The 23,263-nt window shown below is 38.0% G+C and overlaps 2 protein-coding genes across 2 annotated transcripts; one reads left to right on the top strand and one right to left on the bottom strand.

Annotated features, from left to right (window-relative positions):
* Positions 1–2,820: 2,820 nt before the first annotated feature.
* On the top strand, positions 2,821–17,679 carry LOC117425059 (hyaluronan synthase 3-like). The gene is made up of 4 exons (XM_058993596.1): positions 2,821–2,928; positions 5,539–6,159; positions 10,891–10,992; positions 12,221–17,679. Exons 2-4 carry the CDS (start codon positions 5,539–5,541, stop codon positions 13,148–13,150), a joined length of 1,653 nt encoding a protein of 550 aa, XP_058849579.1. The 5' UTR covers positions 2,821–2,928; the 3' UTR covers positions 13,151–17,679.
* Positions 17,680–17,813: 134 nt separating this feature from the next.
* On the bottom strand, positions 17,814–23,235 carry chtf8 (CTF8, chromosome transmission fidelity factor 8 homolog (S. cerevisiae)). Its single transcript, XM_034042551.3, has 4 exons — positions 23,136–23,235; positions 22,423–22,475; positions 21,717–21,834; positions 17,814–18,786 (listed from the first exon to the last, which is right to left on the bottom strand). The coding sequence occupies exons 2-4, from the start codon at positions 22,443–22,445 to the stop codon at positions 18,550–18,552; spliced, it is 378 nt and encodes a 125-aa protein (XP_033898442.1). The 5' UTR covers positions 22,446–22,475; positions 23,136–23,235; the 3' UTR covers positions 17,814–18,549.
* Between the last annotated feature and the right edge of the window lie 28 nt (positions 23,236–23,263).

The raw sequence follows: 23,263 nt of genomic DNA, 5'->3' as shown, positions 1-23,263 counted from the left end.
TGTCATTTGTTGGAAAGTTATATAGAGATAAATGCACTTCAATAATCTGAAGTTAATGGAAACTGTCATTTGTAATGGATCACAATAAATTATATCTTAATGATTAAGGAAGTATTGAAGCTACATTTGAAAAAAGTTTTTTTTTTTTTGCACTGTATTCTTATAATATATGATACCATGAGTACAGAAATACAAAGCTTAACTGCTCTTTGTATTCTGCTAGAGGAGTGAACATCCCAGCAATAACAGTCTATATAAAATCCTAACCCAGGACTAAATTAAAACACATGCTTGGATGGATGAAATCGCTTCAATCACTGAACTTAACCAATGGTTCAGTTACATTAGTGTGAATGCACTGCTTTTCATTGACAGTTCATTTGATTTATGCTGGGCCTAGCGCCAAACATTCTTTATAAACTCACTGTGCTTCCTGTCTTAACTTCAAGTGTATCTTTAGTTAACCTGTACAACTGGGCAGCTGTGTGGAGTAGTGGTTAGGGCTCTGGACTCTGGACCAAAGAGCCATGGGTTCAATCCCAGGTGGGGGACACTGCTGCTGTACCTTTGAGCAAAGTACTTTACCTAGATTGCTCCAGTAAAAAAAAATCATAACCTAGTTTTAGCATTCATCTTTTTATTTGAATTGTTTTTCATTCACAGAGAATACCTACATAAGATACTTCATTTTACTGAAACATTGTTTATGTATATGTGATTTTAAAACATACAAGTGAAAAGTGTGATTTTTGTGTACATCACAGTACATTATTGTGTTGCAGGTTGGTTTAGTTTTTACATACATCAGGGTACAGCTGCCTAATTACAGTGAGAGTGAAAAATGACACCAATTAGGAATGTTCATGAGAAATTGGGACACCTAAAACCCTATATATATATATATATATATATATATATATATATATATATATATATATATATATATATATATATATATATATATATACCCAATATCCAATTTTTAGCCAAGAGATACCACAACTTGTAAGCAGTGTTTGTTTGAGTGTGGGTGTACTTGCCATTGGTCTTTAAGGGGCCAGTAGAAGTGGGAGTCGTGCAATAAAGCCATGAGCCAGTGCCAGTGTACAACTGCTTCTGCAGTACTGATAGTTACAGTAGCTCGGGTGTGTGAGCACCCTCTAGTGGATCAATTTAGATCAACTGGTATATTAGCTGAAGTTGACTTCTTTAGCACTGTGCAGCTGATCACTGGTTGGAAAATCATAAAATATCTGAATTTGTTTCATAAAATACTATCACTAGTTAAGTTTTACTGTATTACTTCATACATTACTGTAGAGTCCATTATACGGATTGTAGCCTTTTTGTGCCTTTTTTCCCCCTAGCCTTTTGCATGAGGTACGACCTCGTGTGCTATATGTTTAGCTCTAATACTACTTTTTATCAAAATGCCAGTCCGTCTTATCTTGTGTATATATATATATGTCATTGTTTGCAAAGAACAGATGACACAATTCTAAAGTTAAAAAAGCAACTTGTTTATGTTTAATTAACAGCATTCCCTGAGTAACATCTTTATTTTTAGTTAGTATGCTCTTGTGTAGGGTATTTCTTATGAAAACCATTTTGCTTAGTTTAAGCAGACAGAACCCAATCTGCACTAGATGTCATCACTTGTAACAGTAACACCTCACACACAACGCAATAGTTTATATTATCCTCAATATTATTGGCAGAAAGCCTCTGCATCACGTCATGAGCCTTTCTGGCAGTGCTTGCTTCATAGAGTTGTTGTGACTGCAGGTCAAATCCCAGGTAGAGGTTCTTGTCCCTTGGGATAGCTGTCTGGAGACAGCCAGAGCTGCCTGGATAACTTTGTATTCAGTGCAGGAAACAAACAGTATGGAATTATTCAATTACCCTCATTCATGTTTTTAAAGTGACTTTAATTCACCCCCCACAAGACAAAAACATGTCACCACATGAACTAGAGCTCCCCGCCCCTTTTACAGACTACAATGCCAGATTTCCAAAGTGCTCTGGCTTATTTAAATCTTCCATTAGAATCAGACCATCTTCAGTTCAGGAGATTACAACCTTTATGCCGTGCCACTTGTTGTGTGGTATTTGACCAAGGCACGCGCTCATTTGAGATACTGGAGTGGGTGAAAACGAAAGACACTGGAATAAACGTTCAAGGAATGAGTCCCTCGTTTATCCTCCCATTCTCATTGGTCTCATTTATTGCATATTGTAGTCTGTCAGTGCGGCTGTACGTATTGCTCTTTCTATTGCAGCACTTTAGAGTCTTTATTGAACTTTATTATGTTTTAACAACATTAATATTACAATATTGATTTATATTATGATTAATAATAATAATAATGATAATAATAATAATAATATGAAGTACATATTAATTAACAACACATCTTCAAATTAATCCCTTAACTCACATTGTTTTTCAGAGGTATTTGAAAATAATAAGAAACATATTAGTTTATTCTTGTATATAACTATTACCACATAGTCACTCTTTGTCATTCCAATAGACAAACCCCCCAAAATCAACAGTAACCTAACACAGTACTGTATATTAAAAATAACCCTGCTTTCCTTATTTATTTGCACGCTTCCAAACGTCTTGGAATCCCAACTGAATGGGTGCAGTAAATACGCAATATTGAAACGGGAGTTAACTTTTAAGATTTCTTTTTATTTTCCAGTGATCAAATGGTTTCCTCCTAGTTTTCCATTTCACTTGCTGCTGCAGTTTCAGGAGGAGCTCCACATGCATTTATTCATTCAACCCACACCTCTCATCCCTACCTATGCTCCTCCCTCTCCCTCAGGAACTCCTTCAGTCAGAAATCACAGCCACCCCATCACACCTGAGATACAGGGAAACGCAAATGGACTAAAGCTCCCTTTTACAACAGAAGAACAGTGAGTACTTATAACCATTACTGATTTGATTGTTATTGAATAATGAAAATAATACATGTATATGTATTTATATAAATATATATACATTTATGTAAGCTATGTGTATATTATTTAAAATCAGGTGGAAATTCAGTGTGCATTAAGATAAATGAAATAAAGAGTATTGAGGAATCTGCACAAATATTTCTATTGCATATATTATTTTTAAATAATATTTTAAGTATTATACAGTATACTAGCTATACTGGTGTTTTTTTTTTGTTTGTTTGTTTTTTTTCTTTTAGCAATAATTTAACAGTATATGGTTATACAGTTTACTGCCTTCTGGTTTCTTTAAAGATCTTACTTATAAATACACATGCCAGTTTGTCTATATTCCACAGAAACAACACATTCAAATAAATCACACCCGCCAGTCCAGTCCTCTGACTTTGTTTTTTATCACCCTTTTCTGCACAGTTGTATTTGAACTGGGTAGCTTACTGTTACTCCACAGCTGAATGCATGGAATGGGTACCACTAGCAATTCAAGCTGCTGTCTGTCAGATTACTGAGCCGATGAAGTGAATTTAAGTTCTATTTATGTACACCAATGTTTTGTGTAGAAAGCAATTACATAACGAAAGAAAAATAATATTTTCAAGCATGCACTGTATTTTATATACTTACACACAGACATACCGGTACATACATAATATATATTTACATAATTACACACAAGTTAGAAAAAAGTAAAAAAAAAAAAAGTTTTTAAAAAAGTAGGAAATAAGTAGGATCTTTTGTATATAATAGAACTTTTTCAATGGATTGAACTTGTGCATATCAGACTTGTTTTGTATTAACCAGTGCACAAAAAAATTGACTCTGAGTCTGTGTGTGTGTGTGTGTGTGTGTGTGTGTGTGTCTGTGTGTGAGTCTGTGTCTGTGTGTGTGAGTCTGTGTGTGTGTGTGTGTCTGTGTCTGTGTGTGTGTGTGTGTGTCTGTCTAAGTGTGTGAGTCTGTGTCTGTGTGTGTGAGTCTGTGTGTGTCTAAGTGTGTTTTCTGTGCATGTGGGTGTATTCATGTTATTCTACAATTAAGAGCAGCCACTTTTGCCTCATGTCACACCAAAATTAATCAGTAAAGAGTAAGGGTTTGTTGCTTCAAAAATCAGCACCACAGAAAACTATATTTTTGTATAGATATATATTCTGTATTTCTGTTTATCAAGTGCTTCTAATAAGAGGAAAAACATATGTATTTGTATAAATCTGTAGCAGTATGTGGATATTTAAAGAATTATTAAACATATTCAATAGCTATTTTTTTTTTTTTTTTTTTTACAAAGACCTAATGCAAGTTAACTCTATTCAATTACATTCTGGTTACATTTAATATAATAAAGTATACAATAAATACAAATCGGTCAGCACTTTTTTAAAATATATAATTTTTTTTTAATACAGGATATGTGTAGAACAATTATGTTTTTGAGAAAGGGGAGGGAGGGGCACTGTTCAAAAGTGGCACATTCCCTCTCTGTAATATTTCAAGTTAATGTACTGTACAAAATCTATACATATTTCGTAAACTTTTGAATCCTCCAATTTCTCAGCACTGTGTTTTTCCCTGAATCCATGCTCTGATAATATTCCTCTGAATGAAACCTCTCTTTGAGTCTTCTCGGGGAGGTAATTTAATGAATGAATGAGTGAGATTGTTTCAGCGCCCCAGGCCTGACCAAGCCAAGACAACCTGGCCTTTTAATTAAAGCCATTTCCCTGCCAAGGCTTACCTGAGCCACAGAGCAAACCCCATCGCTCCAGCAGAGAGAGATGAAAAAATAGCATAACCCACTTTGTTTGAATTTCATGTCTTGTTACATTAGAAATCAATGCCACATTCATCTTTTAAATGCTACGTTCTACACCCATAAGCAGTAAAACCTTTTAAGCATTTTCCAGTTTAGAGTTCTGTAATATATTAAAATAGAATGTTTAACAAGAAGTATATTTGCTGTATGGCCAAAAGTATGGCCGAAAGTTTTTTAACTCATTTTTTGTTGGAGAGTGTTGAGAGCCGTGTTATTATTTTATTTATTTAAAACAAAAGAAACAATATCACAGCTCACAACACTCTCCAACACACTCTCCTCAAACAGTGCACCTTCCTCCCTTAGTGATGTGACAATCAATAAACACCAATGAACAATTAACAAACACACACACACACATACAAACGCGCACTGTCACAAGGAGGAGCTGTGGTCAAGTGGTTAAAGAAAAGGGCTTGTAACCTGAAGGTCCCCAGTTCAAATCCCACCTCAACCACTGATTCATTGTGTGACCCTGAGCAAGTCACTTAACCTCCTTGTGCTCCGTCTTTCGGGTGAAACAGCTGATGCATAGTTCACACACCCTAGTCTCTGTAAATCGCCTTGGATAAAGGCGTCTGCTAAATAAACAAATAATAATAATCTTTGCCTTGTGCAAAATATATTTTAACAAAAAAAAAAGATTATAACAAACCACCCAAATAGACCTGGTTGCAATCCACTACCTAGCAGCATACTGAAATCCTAAGAACTTACCTGCCAAAAAACCCAGCATCTCTCCCTTGGTTTGTTCCCAGATGCCATCGAGATGCTCCACAGTGCTGAGGGTTATTGGCACCACCATCTTTGCCTTGGCTGTCTTGCTGGGAATCCTGGCGGCCTACATCACCGGCTACCAGTTCATCCACACAGAGCAGCACTACCTCTCCTTCGGACTGTACGGGGCCATCCTGGCCCTCCACCTCTTCTTCCAGAGCCTCTTTGCTTTCCTGGAGCACCGGCAGATGAGGAAGGAGGCCAAGCAAGAGATCCTGTGCAAGACGGTGGCGCTGTGCATTGCTGCCTTCCAGGAAGACCCTGACTACTTGAAGAAATGCCTGCAGTCCGTCAAGAGGATCTCCTTCCCCAACCTCAAGGTGGTCATGGTGGTGGATGGAAACAACCCCGATGACATGTACATGATGGAGATCTTTAACGAGGTCATGGGATCTGAGCTGACGGGCAACTGCGTGTGGAAGGGTAACTACCATGTGGCCCCCGAGGGAGAGAAGGACTACACCCTGGAGGAGGGCTCCAGGCGGGTGACTGAGGTTGTGAGGAACTGCAGGTACTCCTGCATCATGCAGCAGTGGGGCGGAAAAAGGGAGGTCATGTACACGGCCTTCAAAGTGCTTGGGGACTCAGTGGATTATATGCAGGTGAGTAATGACACTAAAACTTAAGGTTTAAGTAGAATTCTTGAATGCTAGATAAGATGTCGTTGTGGAATTTGTAATGTGGGGGCAACAATTAATTGATTAATCAATTATTGATTGCCATAGCTTTCATTTTGTGAGCCAAAATTAATTAATCATTGATCAATTACCCTGGTGCCCTACTTGGGAGCCTCTTGTATATAATACTAGCACATGCATGTTTTCTGATGTATCTGAAGACTTTAGTCAAGAGCCAGTCTACATTTTCCTGCTTCTTGCTTCAGCTCTGACTAACTTTACAGGGATATTACTCTAAGATAACTAATTCAATAATTTTAGTCTTACACTGTAAATGAACACATGTTGGAAGGGTATATATTATACTAGATCGGCTTACTGGTCTGCTGTTTGTTTGTTTGTGTTTAAGTGGAGTTATTTTTCTATACTACAGTACTAGAGCGGTCAGCAGTTGTAGTTTGTCTTTGAGAGTAATTTGGCCTCTCGCAAGCAATGAAATGCTAATGGATCAAAAGGTTATTATTTCATTGCTTCTAAACGCAGTTCTGTGTAATGTGGATCATTTTCACACACTGGTTTATGTGCGTTGTGGAAGGGACAGGGTTCACGTCTCTGCTAGCAACCACAGGTGTGGCCACTCTCCAGTTCATATTGGTGCTAATCGGGGAGTGGCCATCTGCTTAAAAGCAGACAGAAATCCTGTGTCTGGGAGAATAGGAGCTGGTGAGGTTTGAATTTGTGTTACTATATTATATCTGTGGGTAGTGAAGGTGAACGCTCAGCCTACGAACTGTGTTTTGTTTGAACATTTAGTTTTGGCCCTTGCACCCTTTTGTTTGTGTTTTGTGTTTATTTGGTTTATTAAAGTGCGGTTTTAGCTCTTAAACTGCAGCTTCCTTGCCTCTGAGTCTCTTTCTTGCCGTGACCCTGCTACATACATGCTTGACTCCAAACTTCATTCGTAGTTTTGTGTGGGAGATCTATTAAGCTGTTCCTTCCCCCCAAAATTCCATTTAAAAGCACTTGTGGCTGAGAGTGAAAAGTGCTGTGTAATAGTTTATCAAAGCCAATTCTTAATGAAACATCATAATTTTCTTTCAGAATAATGAACCAAATTAAAATAAGACGATCATCAATACAAAAAGGGAACTTCAAAATACACGTACATTAACTACACTGTACTTGCACTTTTGTTATATTATTTAATACATTTACCATAAAATAACTTAAATGTAGGGTGTAACTACATGTAGTAAATGTACCTTTTCCAAAACTGTTTCCAACAAGCCCCAACTTGTACTTTTAAATCATATCTTCAAGGGACCTTTTTTTTTTTAACTAAGCATAGTTTAGTGTTGTACAGTGAATGCCAAAACGTTTCAGTACACCTGAACCTCAAACCCCTGGTCTATCGACACCCAACCAACACAGACTCTCCTTCTTGATTGTTACCTGTTGAAATGTTCAAGCAGCTGGAAGAGGCCCATAGAACCTGGCCATGTGAGAGCAGGCATGCAGTTAATGGCGTTTGGCAGACTGTTCTGCGACACTAAGCCGCTTCGTACTGGAGATTATAAAGTTGGCAGGTGCTCTACTCGGTACACCTTGGCTGTTTTGCATTGTAATGATCATGATCTGGCCTAGCACCAAAGGTGGCTGGCACTGGTTGAAACGTTGGTCTAGCTGACTTAGTTTCACATACCCTTATAAAACCTGTTTATTTTTTATATATTTTAAGTCATTTAAAGGGGGTTAATACATTATTGAGTTGTTTCTTGTTGAACATTTAAATTGCTGTATTCTTCGAAGAAGAAATCAGCCAGAGTGTTTAATTCGAGTTGCAATAATCCTATAATGAACTGTAGGTAATGGTGTGCTTTGTGGGTGCCTTAGACGCCACAGCCAATATTCCCCCCTCTACCTTCTTTAAGAACCTCTCTGATGAAAACTCCACCAACAGCTAGTGAGCAGATAGGAGTTGTGTAGTGAAAAAAGTAAGCTGACAAATGGTTTTTGATTCAAAAACACTTTATATACAAGAAAGGTATACCTCCAATACAAGCACGAGATTTAAACTGACTTTGGACAAGGCCTCAGTACAACTCAGTGCATATGTTTGTATTAGAAAGCACGGATATCCATGGAGTCAATTCGAAAGAGATGAAAAGACTCCACCTCCATTTGTCTTACTTCTGTCCAATGATAGGGGTTTCCACTCTAACATTGCCCATTCCCTCTGCAGGGGAAAAGGGGGGGGGGGGGGGGGGGGGGGGGGTTGCGCTCTGTCCTTGACGTGTTGCACACCATGTTGTACCTATCAGGGAACATCCATCTTGTCTTTCAGTTCCACTCCCCCATCTCACACTCTCTCTGCTAATCTCCTGCCTTTTGGCGTTTAGCTCAGACACCCATCTGTGACTTTGAGTCGTGTTAGGCTATGCAAAACTGCACGGAGCTGGTTTTGCCAATGGGAAACATGCACAATACTGTAACGACTATAAAAACACATTCACACACAATTTAAACATAATGATTAAAAACAACTTAACTATAAAAGTCACACACATCCACATAATGTAAAACTTATAATTAATAACATAATTAATACCTCATGTAGAAAGCCATCACTACAATTGGGAATTGGAACAAATATTTACCCTCCCCTTACTTGGCTCCCAGCAGGAATATAAAACCACAGACATGGTTTACAGCAAATAGATTTGGCAATGTGAACAACAGTTTAGAGCTTTACAGCAAAGGGATTTTCAGTGGGCCTGTGTTTTTCTTGTAACAGCTTAACCAGCACCAAGTCTCTTGAACCAGCTCAACCTACTGAAAACCAGCAAACCATCAGCTCTGATGATACAGCAGTGGTGGCCATGTCTGGAATTTCCTTCAGGAGTTGTAACTATGAAATTATTATTACAACTCATAATGAGATAGCCACACCTCTCGCGAGTCATCACATTGAATAGCAGATTCATTTTATGTTAGTGTTGATCTGTCCTTTGAAAGGTAATAGGGATTAGTGCAATGCCAGTGAGTTTCATTTTAAACAAAACATTACAGCATCTGTAAGCAATATGCATATGTACTACAGGTATACAGTATATACAGCGTGATTCATAATTCACGCAACATTGTCGGAGAATTGCGAAAACTGGATGGTACAGGGAGGTTGATATGTAAAAGAAAGAAGCTCTGTGACAAACCATTTGGCCACCAGAAAGCTGTTCAGGTATAAAGAGGCTGGATGCCTCCTCAGTACTCATTGGGGGTGGGACTTCAGAAGTAGAATATGTAAGTTAACAGTTGTGAGAAGCTGAGTGTTTAGTTACTGTGTAGCCATTTAAAAATTTTTTTTTTTTTTTTTTGAGGATTACATTTTGGAATCTTTTATTTAACATCATGTAATCAAAGAAACGACAAAATGATATTGCAAGTCTACCAAAAGTCATAATAATGTCAGATTTAGAAATGTCACATTTTAAATATAAAAAATTTAAAAGCGGTACGTTATTCAATATGTTCACTTTATGAAGCAAATTTAGTTAATTCTATAGGGTGATGCAAAACATTTGGCTGTGTCTTGTATTGATTCAAATCCAGTGACAAAATGACCGGGTGAATTGCACTTGGTTCCAAATTATGCTGTGTCACTAAGCAGATGTGAAAATATATCTCAGGAAAGCAAATCTCCAAATTCAGCTTTTTTATTTTCGGTTTAAACATACTGTTTAATTCTTAGGTGTTCCTTCATGACTCACCTCAAAGGTTACTGCAGGTAAACGAGTGTGAAGTATGTATGTGATAAATAAATCTGTAGAGCCTTAGAGAAATTGTTTTCTTTTGGGAGTTTGAACATGTCTTTTGAACTGAGTGACTATTAGAACGTTGCTGGTTTCATGTGCAACCCAATACAATACTTATCGAGCCTATCTAGGTGTATCTACCAAAACTATGATTAGTAATTCAGATAATAATATACACAGCTTTCTTTTAAAAAGTAGTAATGGCTAAAGCCACACCCAGTCAAATGTACAACACTGTGATAGTACAAGTAGGTATATACTGCACACATAATAATCATGGAAAATCCCATGAAATATCCTACCTAATCCAGACAGAGGAACTGTTCACTTGAAGAAAGAAAATACTTCAAAACTCCTTCAAAGACTTCATAGAATTACTTTAAAACTAGAATTCAACCTGAAAAGTAATTGTAAGTAATTAATAGCTAGCCAGCTAACCAGTTGTTCAAAATGTATAATCCAATGTGGTAGCTGTTTTTAAGCAATTTAAAAACCTTTACTACCTAATATACACACTACCCTCGTTGCTAACCAATGCATTTAAATGCCTTTTCGTACCTCGTCTTAGATTTACAAACATTTTTACTGGCCTTATTGAGATTACAATATTTTGGTTCTTCAGGTTTTTTTTTTTTTTTTTAAAGATATGCAAATGTTTCAATTTATATAGATGAACTGCTGCATCTTGGTATCTTTGCAGCACATTACACAGTCTGATTGCAAATGGACCATTGGAGGGAGTCTGAACTACAACCCATGAAGTGATTAGGTACTAGGAAGCAGCAGCAAATTTCCATCTACAGTGTTATGTTTAAAAAAATATATGTTTTAGTCTCAATTACCGATCTTTTGTAGTGTACAATGTGTGTTAAATCCCTTCCGTGTTTGTTCCTGTGTTTATCAGGTGTGTGACTCAGACACTGTCCTGGATCCTGCTTGTACCATGGAACTGCTGAAAATCATTGAGCAGGATCCCAAAGTGGGAGGAGCTGGAGGGGATGTGCAGGTAAATAATCTCTGGTTAGATCACTGTATCCTCATTTAATCCTAAAGTGTTTCTGGGTGACCTTTGAGATAACCTGTAAACACCATTCTAGGAGGCAGTGTGGTCCAGTAGTTAAAATCCAGGGCTTGTAACCAGATCACCGGTTCAAATCCCACCCCTGCCACTGACTGACTCACCGTGTGACCTTGAGCAAGTCACTTAACCTATTTGTGCTCCATCCTGCGGATGAGATGTTAAATCAAAATCCTGTAGTAAGTGACTCTGCATATAATGCACAGTTCACAGCCTACCTCTGTAAAGCGCTTTGTGATGGTGGTCAACTATGAAAGGTGCTATATAAAAATAAAGATATTATTATTTATTATTATTCTCTTACCACTCATCTATTTACAAAAATTAAGGACTGTTTTAACAGGTCCAAATGACCCTCCCAGGAAAGTCTTTGGGTGAACTTAAAAAAAATATTTTCAACTCAATAGCTTTCATTTGAGCTATAGCTGGAGGTGAATCTGAAAAGAATCCTCAGGTGTTCAGAGTTCAGTGTCTTATGTTCATTTTGTTAGGACCTATTCGTGGATAACCATGGGATCAGGCTAGTGTACAAGCCAATATCATGACTGATCATGAGGAAGAAAAACAGTGGCTGTTATTATCTCATTGGGATTCATGCTATTGCTCTGTTCACTCGACCCTACCCTGATGCATATCCCATATTATACAAAGACCCTAACCTAAACCCGTTATGATATTCTTGGACATGTGTCTCTTGCTTTCTCAAAACGTTCAACAGGACATTTACAAAGACTATCTCAAAGACTTCTCCACAAAACGGTTGCTATTAAGCTATTATTGTATGATTGAGTGTTCCTCAATGGCACACAAGTAGTGGGTATAGGAACAATACCTTATTGTTTTAAATTGGTTATGGCTAATGAAATAATTCCATTAATCTTACCTGTCACGCACTTCCATTAATTATTGAGACCTCATTTGTTTAGTTTTAAAGTAAGCATGTCTCATAACAAAACAGGTATTTTCTTTTAAAAAATGATATCTGGTACCAACATAAGTACAAGAAAGTTCTAGTTTAGCTTCAGGTATAAGTGTTCAACCCAGTATACCGTGATCAGAAGAATTACTGTAGCATTTTAATATGTAACTTCTCAAACTTCCTGTCTAGCAATGCGAAGCGTAATAAAACTGTTCCTTTCTTTTTAATGCAATCTAGATCCTGAACAAGTACGATTCGTGGATCTCCTTCCTGAGCAGCGTGCGCTACTGGATGGCCTTCAACGTGGAGAGGGCCTGCCAGTCCTACTTCGGCTGCGTCCAGTGCATCAGCGGGCCCCTGGGCATGTACCGCAACTCCCTCCTGCAGCAGTTCCTTGAGGATTGGTACAACCAGACTTTCCTGGGCAGCAAATGCAGCTTTGGGGATGACCGCCACCTCACCAACCGGGTCCTGAGCCTGGGCTACAAGACCAAATTCACTGCCAGGTCCACGTGCCAGACCGAGACACCTACCAAGTACCTCCGGTGGCTCAACCAGCAGACACGCTGGAGCAAATCCTACTTCCGCGAGTGGCTCTACAATGCCCTGTGGTTCCACAAGCACAACCTGTGGATGACCTACGAGTCCGTGGTGACCGGCTTCTTCCCCTTTTTCCTGATCGCCACCGTAATCCACCTCTTCTACCGGGGCCGCATCTGGAACATCCTACTCTTCTTTCTCACAGTGCAGCTGGTGGGCATGATCAAAGCCACCTACGCCTGCTTCCTCCGGGGGAACGTGGTCATGATCTTCATGTCTCTTTACTCGCTCCTCTACATGTCCAGCCTACTCCCGGCCAAGATGTTCGCCATAGCCACCATCAACAAAGCCGGCTGGGGCACCTCCGGCCGGAAGAAGATTGTGGTCAACTTCATCGGCCTCATCCCCGTCACGGTGTGGTTCGCCATCCTGCTGGGAGGGATCTCCTACACCATCTACTGCGAGACTCAGGACCCTTTCAGTGAGACTGAGATAGCCTTCCTGATCACTGGAGCCATCATTTACGCCAGCTACTGGATCATACTCCTCATCCTCTACCTGGCCATTGTGGCCAAACGGTGCAGCAAGAGAGAGGAGCAGTACAACCTGGCGTACGCTGAGGCCTAAACACTCTGGTGCTACATCTACATCAACTCAGCAATGCAGTAAACTATTTTCAGTCTTAAAGCACATATTAGGGGTAAAATCCCTGCCCCTAACTCACTTAAAGACCACAGCACTTACATTGAGAGAAAAGCCACATAGTTATTGTATGCTGCAAAGGTACTGAGTGGGGAAAACAGGTTCTAAAGTGTTCCCAAGTAGATTTTCAGCAGTGCCAACTTATTTCCTACCTATAGCTATTGGATGCAATATATTCAATTAAGAATGACAGAGGTAATGAAGAACACAGATCGCCAGGAGTATTAAAGTGCTGGGCTCATTTATTGCTAAATCTTAATCAGGTACTAAAATAGCTAAGAGGTCGACTTTAATCCCTATGTTGCCTTACATTTATTCAAAGCAAGGTGTCTTGCCTATTTCTAAAATGGTATTTACAGTATATCCCCGATAAGAGAAATATTTTGGAGGCACACTTACGAGTAAATACATCAGACTTACATTTTTAGATGCATCTAAAGATCACTAAGGCGTGGTGAAACTTAGCATGGCTATTTGTTAGCAGTAACGTTCATTAGTCCCTAAGAGTACGAGAATCTGTCATGTTGACCAACTTATTAATGGATTCTGGCTTGTGATTGGTTGAGTTGAAGACTATGAAAAACTCAATATCTTTGTATGGATACAAGAAACATGTATTTTACTTGAACAAATACAGTTGGAACAATCATACATTCCGTAGACAAATGTCTAAACGCCAAGCAGACAAACAATTCGGCTTGTTGTAAATTTGACCACAGTCCAGTACATACTTTTCCTGGTTCTATTTTACTTCAAAAATCCAATTGAGGTTTTTTGTTTTTTTTACACAGCGATTTTGTGTACCAGTTCAGTGAACTATAAAGGCAACTCAAAATAATCACACATAACTGTAACTACACAATCTATGCATACAAATGAATTAATGAAATGTAATATATACTTAATATTTTATTATGAAATGATCACTTTGAGTGCACAACAAAACCGTTGTCCAACAAAACTGTAACCCATGCAATGCCAGGGGGTGTTGCCGCACCCCTAGTTCCAGCACCCCTGTATGTGTGTGTGTGTATATATATATATATATATATAATGAATATATATACACACTCCAGACCTTCTCACTCCTCCGATTCCTGCTTCCAATCACCCTTTATATAGTGCATGCGATTGCACCCTGTTACATGGTGTTTCACCTGGAGCGATCGGCCGCTGTTGCTTGCAATCGATTGCATGCAATTGCGTGCAATCAATCGCACGGAAATCGTATAGTGAATCATGGCCTTAAGGCAGGGGTGTCAAACTCCAGTTCTCGAGGGCCGCAGGGTCTACTGGTTTTCATTCCAACTTAAGCTGTCAATTAACATAATTGATCTAATTATTTGTTCAATTTGACATATTTAATATTTTTCAAGGTCTTTTACAGTTGATGGTTTTAAAAATGCAAAGGTACACTACCGATGAAACATTTTGAGGCCTGAAGAGAAGTGTTAAATGTGTCCAGTTAATCAAATAATTAGACCAATTAAGTAACTGAGAGCTTGGGTGGAACGAAAGCCAGAAGACACTGCGGCCCTCCAGGAACTGAGTTTGAGGTATCTCAATTGCCCATGCATTAAACATTACCAGCCATGGTCCCAGCACAGACTCACACTAGTGAATCCTTTTAATAATAAGTCCAATATTGTATTTAAAGATTTCTTAGAAAGTATGATGTGTTTTTAATGTTTTTGTACTCCTATCAATTTTTCTATTTATTTCTTTAAACAAAACTGCTGATGTTTTATAATTTACAAGTACCTGTCATTGAGCCTTTATTAACAAATTGAAATGCATTGAAAGCAAGACTTTTTATGTTTGTTTATTTAATTTTGTAATTTAAATACTGTTTCTTTTTTTTAAAAATGTTTCTTTAAGAGTTATAACCAAAGAAAATTATTTCCAAGTGTTGAGAACCTATACAAAAGTAGTGGTTTAAACAATGTAGGGATTGATTTGTTTTTAGCCACACCGTCTGAATTTGTTGCACATCTTTATTAAACTTCCATTTAGGTCAAGGACAAGCAAGATATTTGCAATGCCAAAAGTTGTGTGTGCTTTGTGAACCTGAAAGGGCAATTTGAATTTCACTGCTGATGTGCACTGTGAGAAGTGTAAAGCAGTTTAATGCACTGTGCATTAGTCAGTCTGCTGAATGATGCTCATATGCTGCTATTTGAAAGTCAATGTGATTAAGGTTACCATTTGGCTACAGGTGCTCCTGGACAGTTTGGGTCAGTTACTGTTTTTTTTTTACTAGCAACCCAATGCACTGAGGTACCTTTTTCAGGACTACACGTACCAGAGCATTGCAGGCAAGTTAAAAAAAACAGGAACTGTCCAAAATTGTCACAGTAACCATGAGCCATTATGGTCACCTAAATGTGATAAAAAGGTCTTTAGATGTGGATTGCACTGTCCTGGGGTAGTTCTTTAGGGATAAGGATAGCTACGGATGCTCTAAGCAGTTTTCACTTCATCAAATGATGTAAGTAATGGGGTTTATTTTAATGATCTTAACAGTTCTAAAACACCTTACCTTCCATTTTTTCAATCCCATACTCCTCGACTTACAATAGATATTTCTAAATTAATCTGTCATCTGTCCACTTGCTTTTTTTCCAGTAAGGAACCACTTTTTATTTTCCCTATAAAATCTGTGATATTTGAAAGTGTAACATGCACATTCAAGACATATTTATACAATGGATCTCAGTATTCAAACATTTGATCCCAGTGAAATACATCCCAAATGTTTTCGGTCCACGTTGATAGAACAGGTCACCAGCTCAGTCTGCAATCCTACATGCACTTTATTAAGTACTAAATTTGTAATGCATGTCTTTCTAATGCATTACAAGACATGGCCTTGACTTTATACTGTATACGTAGCAGTGCTTATACTGATGTATTAGTGAGCTGTAAGATCGTAGACATTTCAAAAGGGATAGCCACTGGCCTCCAAGGTCATATTACTTTATAGCCTTGTTCAACTAGCATGTGGTAAAGAGTTATGGTTTTCGGCTGGTTTCACAGACCTCAATCAGAACTAATCGTGAAGTACTTTACCTACTTTAGTGCTAATTGGGGTCTGTGAAACCAGAAATGAGTGTCTTTGGGGGAATCAATTTTAATGATCTCAACAAAAAACCTAAATACAGCTGACTTTAAACTCTATTTTAACCCTGTGGTCGTTTCAATATAAAATAAATAAATCCAATATAGTGGGAAGAGGTGTGCATGTCGAGTATTTAGATTCATTACAGTTTAGATTAATAATATAGACCCTTGTGTCTTTTTAGTTTGTAACCAAACAGCTACTTATATATCTGGATAAATATATTTTTTTATTTTGTAAATGATCAACGTATATGTACTTTACACACATTATTATTGTTTTAAATTGGGGCTTGGGGCAGCTTTGATAGTAGCGCTTTAGAAAATAGTTCAGTAGAATGGACACTGAAAGCATAATTGCTGCTGAGTCATCTTCTAGGTGCAGTATTTCTTTTGTGTTATTTTTTCATTTTCTATAGTAGAGCTATACATTTCCAAAGCACTGCCAACTGGAAAACTGCAGCTAGTGCATTTCTGCATGGCACTGGCCACTATGGATTATTAGATTATGCTTACATTTGAACCAACTACTGCCATCTAGTGTTTGTAGAAATATTGTTTATTTCAATGCCAGCTTTGTGACTGGCACTGATGACAATCTGTTGGGTTGCTGAAATGTCTCAGAGAGAAGGATTTACTTGTTTAAAATGCCAAACCCTTCCTTCCTTTCTTTTTTCTACAAGCAGTTAAATCTTTTAGTTTCCTTATACCAGTTTAATATCTTCCAGGACATGTCAGGTTTTACCTTACAGAATAAGCAGTTTTTTTTTGTTTTGTTTTTTAAACTATCCCTTTACATTTTCATAATGTTTACAATCATTCTTAATAGTTATTTTTGGATAAGTCTGTGTTTAGGTGCTTTGACTATTAGATCAGGCACTGCTCTTGAGATCTAGTCTCAGGTCATATACATATGTAATGTCAGCTCGATCAGCCAGTCTCATACAGGGGTGGTCAACGTTGGCACTTCCAACCCTGTTCTAAAGTGTTTAATTGAACCAATTAAACCTCCACCCAGACCCTAAATTAGTTAATCATCTATATCTATCTATCTATCTATATATAAATATAATCACACTTGCCAGGCTACAGGGCCCTGTGGTGGCAAAGTTTCATCTATCCACAGTGAATTGCTATGAGGCCACCTGACTTTAACCACCCCTGTATCTTATCATATGTTACCACAGTTAAAATAAAGAGAAGGGTTACATTGCTTTCAAACTGGGTTTGATTTTTTGATTGGGGAAAAGACGTTACTACAACCCAGCAGTTACATTTAAGCAACAGGTTTACATAAGGAAAAAAAAAATGAAAAATATTTTTCTATTATGTATTTATTTTTATTTTTTTTAATTGTATATTTAATATTATGGATGCTGGTAATGAGTGACCTTTGTAACCTAGCTGTATTTCATGGTATTTTTTTTTTCTTTTTATGTTGGGGTATCTTAAAAAATATATATAATATGGCTTTTTAAAGATTTTTTTTACAATCATTTTATTTCCAAATATGCATTTATTTTTACAGATGTTTTAAAAGCCTTCAAAGAAAAATGTTTCAGATTTCAACTTGTTTTGTTTTTCAATAAACCTCTCAAACGTATTGTGTGTTTTTTAGTATTTTCTTCATCACAGTTAAGGGTTAAACAATTTAAGAGACATGGTTAACAGCTTTATTTGTTGAGTTTATGCATTCCTGAAACCGTAAAATAATACTAGGGCATTGCTACAGTAACTGGCTTCATATTCAAAAGGTAACTCACCACGGGGACTTGTAGTCTCTTGTCTGAGTTACATCAGCACATTTAACATGACTTGAGATTCAAAATTCCCCAGTGCATTTATATGCAGGGGAGGGAGGGAGTGTGTGTGTGCCTTGTCCAGCAAAGGAAAAAAATACAACACATACAGCATCTAGAAGAGGAGACATCACATGTTCTTGTGAAACCCCCTAATGAATTTACTGCTCATGAGAGTACTACCTCACAGTTCTTCAATCGCACCTCAATCTTGCCCTGAACACCCCTTGCCATTCTGTCCTAAGCTTCCCTCAAATACACTGCCATTTGTCTGGACCAATGTTGAGACCAAACTAATTTCGCCCTGAACCCAGGTCTCCAGAATGGAAAAGGGGGTGCAGTGTAATTTACAGCAAACAATAGACATCACTCTGTGTCCTGTCTGTACAGCCCTGTGACCCCACAGTGCTATACTTTCTTAGGCACATTAGTGATGATGGGCTTTGGGCGAGTTTTAAAGATCATCTTTTTCTTGATAAGTGCTGTGACCTGATAATTTGTGGAGGGCTTTGCTTCGCCTGTTTCCATGGCATTATCATCCACTTCCTGGTGTCCAGATCGCTTCACAAGGACTGCAAAAGGTTTCTCCAGTTTGACGACCTTCCCATACAGGATGTGATGTCCTACTATGAGAACAGGCACCCCCTGGAGCCAAACACACAGTGAGAAATTAGTAGAAGAGTAAGAAGCATTACAGATTTGTAATTCACTTAGAAAAAAGTGAAGCATCGGCTAAAACTAGTGCTGGGACACCCACAGGATTTTCATGTTCGGATATTCGCTCATAACTTAAATATTCGTTCAAAAAGTAACAAAAGTCATTTATCAATTATAAATTGCATAAACACTTGTTATTCTATCACCCGAGGGACCTTGTTGAAAAACATTGATGTTGGGGCAAATTAAGATGTTATTTCACCTGAGTGACTGCAATGATGTTTGCTCTCAGGGTCTTTATAATCAACAATGGACACTTCTCTTGTTTACTTTCTCAAACTAAATATGTATAAATAAAACAGTTATTTATTCCATTATTATCAGTACTGTAATAAGAAAAATAAAATGTACCATACATTAAGCTCATGAAATAGTATCTTCTTATAGCCACTTGTTTCTTTATTTATAAATGTTGCAAAAACATATATATTAAAATAAGAGACAAAATAAATGTTCTAATATAACTATACTTCTATAACTATAAGTCAAATACATTGGATTTACAGTGTGTCTCAGTTTTATTTTTTCTAAGCTGTAAACAAATTATTGTGTCATGTGTTTTGTTTCCATGTACTTCCTGAAAATATCTCTGCCCTCAGAAACAAGCTGCCAGCAAAGTTCAATTCCTCCCCTTACAATTTATGTTCAACTATTGGATAATGGAACTAAACACTTTCTTTTTATTTGCTGATCAATACACGTGACGGTTTACAAATGAAAACATAATTTGGCATGTTTATTTCTGTATCGCGATACATAATCCATGGATCGTGGATCGAATCGTTTTATAAAAGATTGCGATGCATCGGTATTCGATGAATCGTTACACCCCTCGTATTACTGAATTACAAATGGTACATTGAAATTTCGTTCTGTTTGATATTTTATTTTAAAACACTGAAACTCAAAATCAATTATTGTAAGGTGACAATGGTTTTATGTTGGGAAATATTTTTAAGAAAAATAAAAAACTGAAATATCTTGCTTGCATAAGTATTCAACCCGTGCTGTGGAAGCTCCCAGTTTACACCGATGAAAGAAATTGCCCTAACGAGGACACAATTACCTTACCATTGGCCTCCACCTGTGAACCATTAAAGTTGCTGTCACATTTTCTGGATAAAAACCCCACTGTTGAAGGATCATTGGTCAGGCTGCGAATCTGAAGGAAAATGAAGACCAGAGAGCATTCTACAGAAGTTAGAGATAAAGTAATACAAATGCATAGATTAGGGAAAGGGTACAAAATAATATCCAAGTGTTTGGATATCCCAGTGAGCACAGTTGGATCAATAATCAGGAAGTGGAAGCTGCATCACACCACCCAGGCACTGCCAAGAAAAGGCCGTCCTCAAAACTCAGAGCTCAAACAAGAAGGAGACTTGTGAGAGAAGCCACAGAGAGGCCAACAATCACTTTGAAGGAGCTACAGAGTTCAGTGGCTGAGAGTGGAGTAATGGTGCACCAGTCAACCAGATCAAGAGCTCTGCATAACACTGGCCTGTATGGGAGAGTGGCAAAAAAGAAGCCGTTACTCAAAAAGTACCATCTAAAAGCACGTCTGGAGTTTGCCAGAAAGCATGAGAGTGACCCAGCTGCGATATGGGAAAAGGTTTTGTGGTCAGATGAGACCAAGATAGAGCTTTTTGGCCAAAACTCAAAGCGCTATGGGTGGCGCAAACCTAACACTGCCCATGCCTCAAGACACCATCCCTACAGTGAAGTATGGTGGTGGCAGCATCATTTTGTGGGGATGGTTCTCATCAGCAGGGACTGGGCATCTTGTTAAAATTGAAGGAAGAATGGATGGGGCAAAATACAGGGAAATACTGCAAGAGAACCTGATTCAGTCTTCTAAAAAACTCAAGCTTGGGAGGAAATTCACCTTTCAGCAGGACAATGATCCCAAGCACAAGGCCAAAGCAACATTGGAGTGGCTCAAGAACAAAAAGGTGAATGTCCTACAGTGGCCCAGTCAAAGTCCTGATCTCAATCCCATTGAGAATCTGTGGCACTATTTGAAAATTGCGGTCCACAAGCGTCGTCCAACCAACCTGAACAACCTGGAGCAAATCTGCCAAGAAGAATGGGCCAAAATCACCCCGACACTGTGTGCAAAGCTGGTACATACTTACACCAAAAGACAAAGCTGTTATTGAAGCGAAAGGTGGCTCTACCAAATATTAATGTGTTGGGGTTGAATACTTATGCAAGCAAGATATTTCAGTTTTTTATTTTTCTTAAAAATATTTCCCAACAAAAAACCAATGTCATATATATATATATATATATATATATAAAAAATCTCACATATCACACAGAGCTCTTTTTCATTTGCCATTTTTTAAACTGTCACGCAGCTTCTTGTCAGCCGGTAAATAAGTGCAAGGTATTTTTATCATACGAACATCAGATTTTTGTATCCGAGAATACATGTCAAAAAACTATTTGTCCCAGCACTAAGTAAAACTTATCCTGCCTTTTTGGTCACAAAACAGTAACACCCTTTCATGACATAGAATTGACTACAGTCTCATATTCATACTGTTCAACCATATGGAGAGTATATGAAATACACTAGTTACCTAAATTACAGTAGTTACCTAAATAGTACTGATTAGGAATAATCAATAAATAAGCAATGTAATCACTTGGAACTTTCAGTGTAAGTAGCTTATAATGATAGTGGCTCATATTGCAATTAGGAGGAGTTCTTTAAGGTTCTCCACATGTGAAATGTTAAGTACAATAACCTGTACATTACACCAACCCCACTGCCACTGAAAATGTCTGGGTTTTGAATGTGCATTTCAAGCTCTATCTCCCCAATGATGATCCTTGCTTAGGAAGCTCACTACCTCTTTGGTGTAATGCAGATCCCCCATTAGGCTCCCAGCCAGGCCAGTGTTTTGGCGTGACTCTATCTCCCCCTGCAGCTCAATCAGCATCCATTCCCCAGGGCTTCCTTCCTCTGGGCTGGAAGAAATTAATTTCAGGACATCTCTTTATTCAATACACTCGTACTGGCTTCACAGAATCAATGTAAAGTGATTTTTAACATCTAAAACAAATCCAAAAATCTTACCGATTATGCGTTGTTGTGATACTCAGCGCCGTAACCAGAGCTGACATTCTACCGAGGTCAAACTTAGGCTTCAAGCTACAGCTGGCAGTATTTATATGACTGCTTGGTATTTACTATTCAACCTCCAAATCTATATTACACGGCAAACCAACAGAGAAAATTAAGGAGTCTTTTGTACTTTACCAAATTTTTTACATGAGCATCAGCATTGATGATGCAAAACTGTAGCATTTTGTAGTACAAGGAAGCCATTGAAGGTAGCGATTGAATGGGCTCCCCAAAATATGCCAAATTATTGGCAGGCCAATACAAAGTGGATTACCAACTGTAATGGTCACTTTTCGCATTTCATGTCCAGGTTAGTACTGCCATCTGCTGGCGACTTCTTGCAAATCTGTTTACCAAGACGTTGGGTTTTTGGTGTTACTTTGACACATATGATGGGCAAAAAAGAGAAAATTTATATTGCATTACTTTACCTTGAGATGAGGATCTGAACCATTTCACAGGCTTCAATCTTGAGGAATATGCTCTAAAAGAAACAGCATTTGGAGATAGGTGGTCCATTTTAGAAATATGCAATAATTTGCTGTTTAATTGAGTTTTTATAGATTGACTGAACTTGCTATTGGAGGCATTTAGATCTTGAACACTCAAGTTTATTGTTCATTCTGCTTTTATCAACAGGAGGAAAAACAAAAAACAGGACTGTACCGTGCCCATTCCATCGTTCTAATAAAAGCACTACTGTAATATTATTGCTTCGACAGCAGCAGTTCAACCGATTGCAATGTTTACATAAACGCCAGTCGCCAGCATTGCGATATTACGTGTTGGAATTAACTAATATTATACAAGACCCGAACCCAGACCAATCAAGCTTGTCGTTTTTCTAGTTGTTAAACGCAATTACGTCAGCAGTGGGCTAGCAAATTACTACTGTTACTGTAACTAAATATGCGAAAAATACAGATGTATTTATTTTTCATGTATATAGCTTGCACAGTCCACGTTACACTGACGTGATTGTATGACTTTGTTATGAACTTCATTTGATTTATACAAGCGACAAATACAAAACCAAAGTCACACCACCAGATTTATATTAAACTATAATTCAACACACGTGTATCACCCTGCTGAGTTGGCTATCATGTATTAAAACACAGAACGAACGACATTTTAACATTACCTTTTCCCGTTTTTCTGTGCCTAGATAACCAGCTCGAGCTCCCAGTGCAGAAGGCGAATAAACTTCCCGCCAGCGTTCCACAAGCAACCACGTGGTTCCGGATTCGGCAACTATTGACTGCTTCCAGT

Source organism: Acipenser ruthenus, chromosome 20 (assembly GCF_902713425.1).
Source record: "Acipenser ruthenus chromosome 20, fAciRut3.2 maternal haplotype, whole genome shotgun sequence".
NCBI lineage: Eukaryota > Metazoa > Chordata > Actinopteri > Acipenseriformes > Acipenseridae > Acipenser > Acipenser ruthenus.
Note: the sequence above shows the minus strand (reverse complement) of the source record. Positions and strands in the feature narration are given on the sequence as shown.

What these genes read in the sequence shown, in the direction of transcription:
- LOC117425059 (XM_058993596.1), top strand. Translation starts at nt 5,539, where the DNA reads ATGCCATCGAGATGCTCCACAGTGCTGAGGGTTATTGGCACCACCATC. An exon ending in ACTCAGTGGATTATATGCAG is followed by an intron (nt 6,160 to 10,890) that starts GTGAGTAATGAC and finishes TGTGTTTATCAG; the next exon opens with GTGTGTGACTCAGACACTGT. An exon ending in GAGCTGGAGGGGATGTGCAG is followed by an intron (nt 10,993 to 12,220) that starts GTAAATAATCTC and finishes AATGCAATCTAG; the next exon opens with ATCCTGAACAAGTACGATTC.
- chtf8 (XM_034042551.3), bottom strand. Translation starts at nt 22,445, where the DNA reads ATGGTTCAGATCCTCATCTCAAG. An exon ending in GTTCAGATCCTCATCTCAAG is followed by an intron (nt 21,835 to 22,422) that starts GTAAAGTAATGC and finishes AATTTCTTCCAG; the next exon opens with CCCAGAGGAAGGAAGCCCTG. An exon ending in ATCTGCATTACACCAAAGAG is followed by an intron (nt 18,787 to 21,716) that starts GTAGTGAGCTTC and finishes GTTTGGCTCCAG; the next exon opens with GGGGTGCCTGTTCTCATAGT.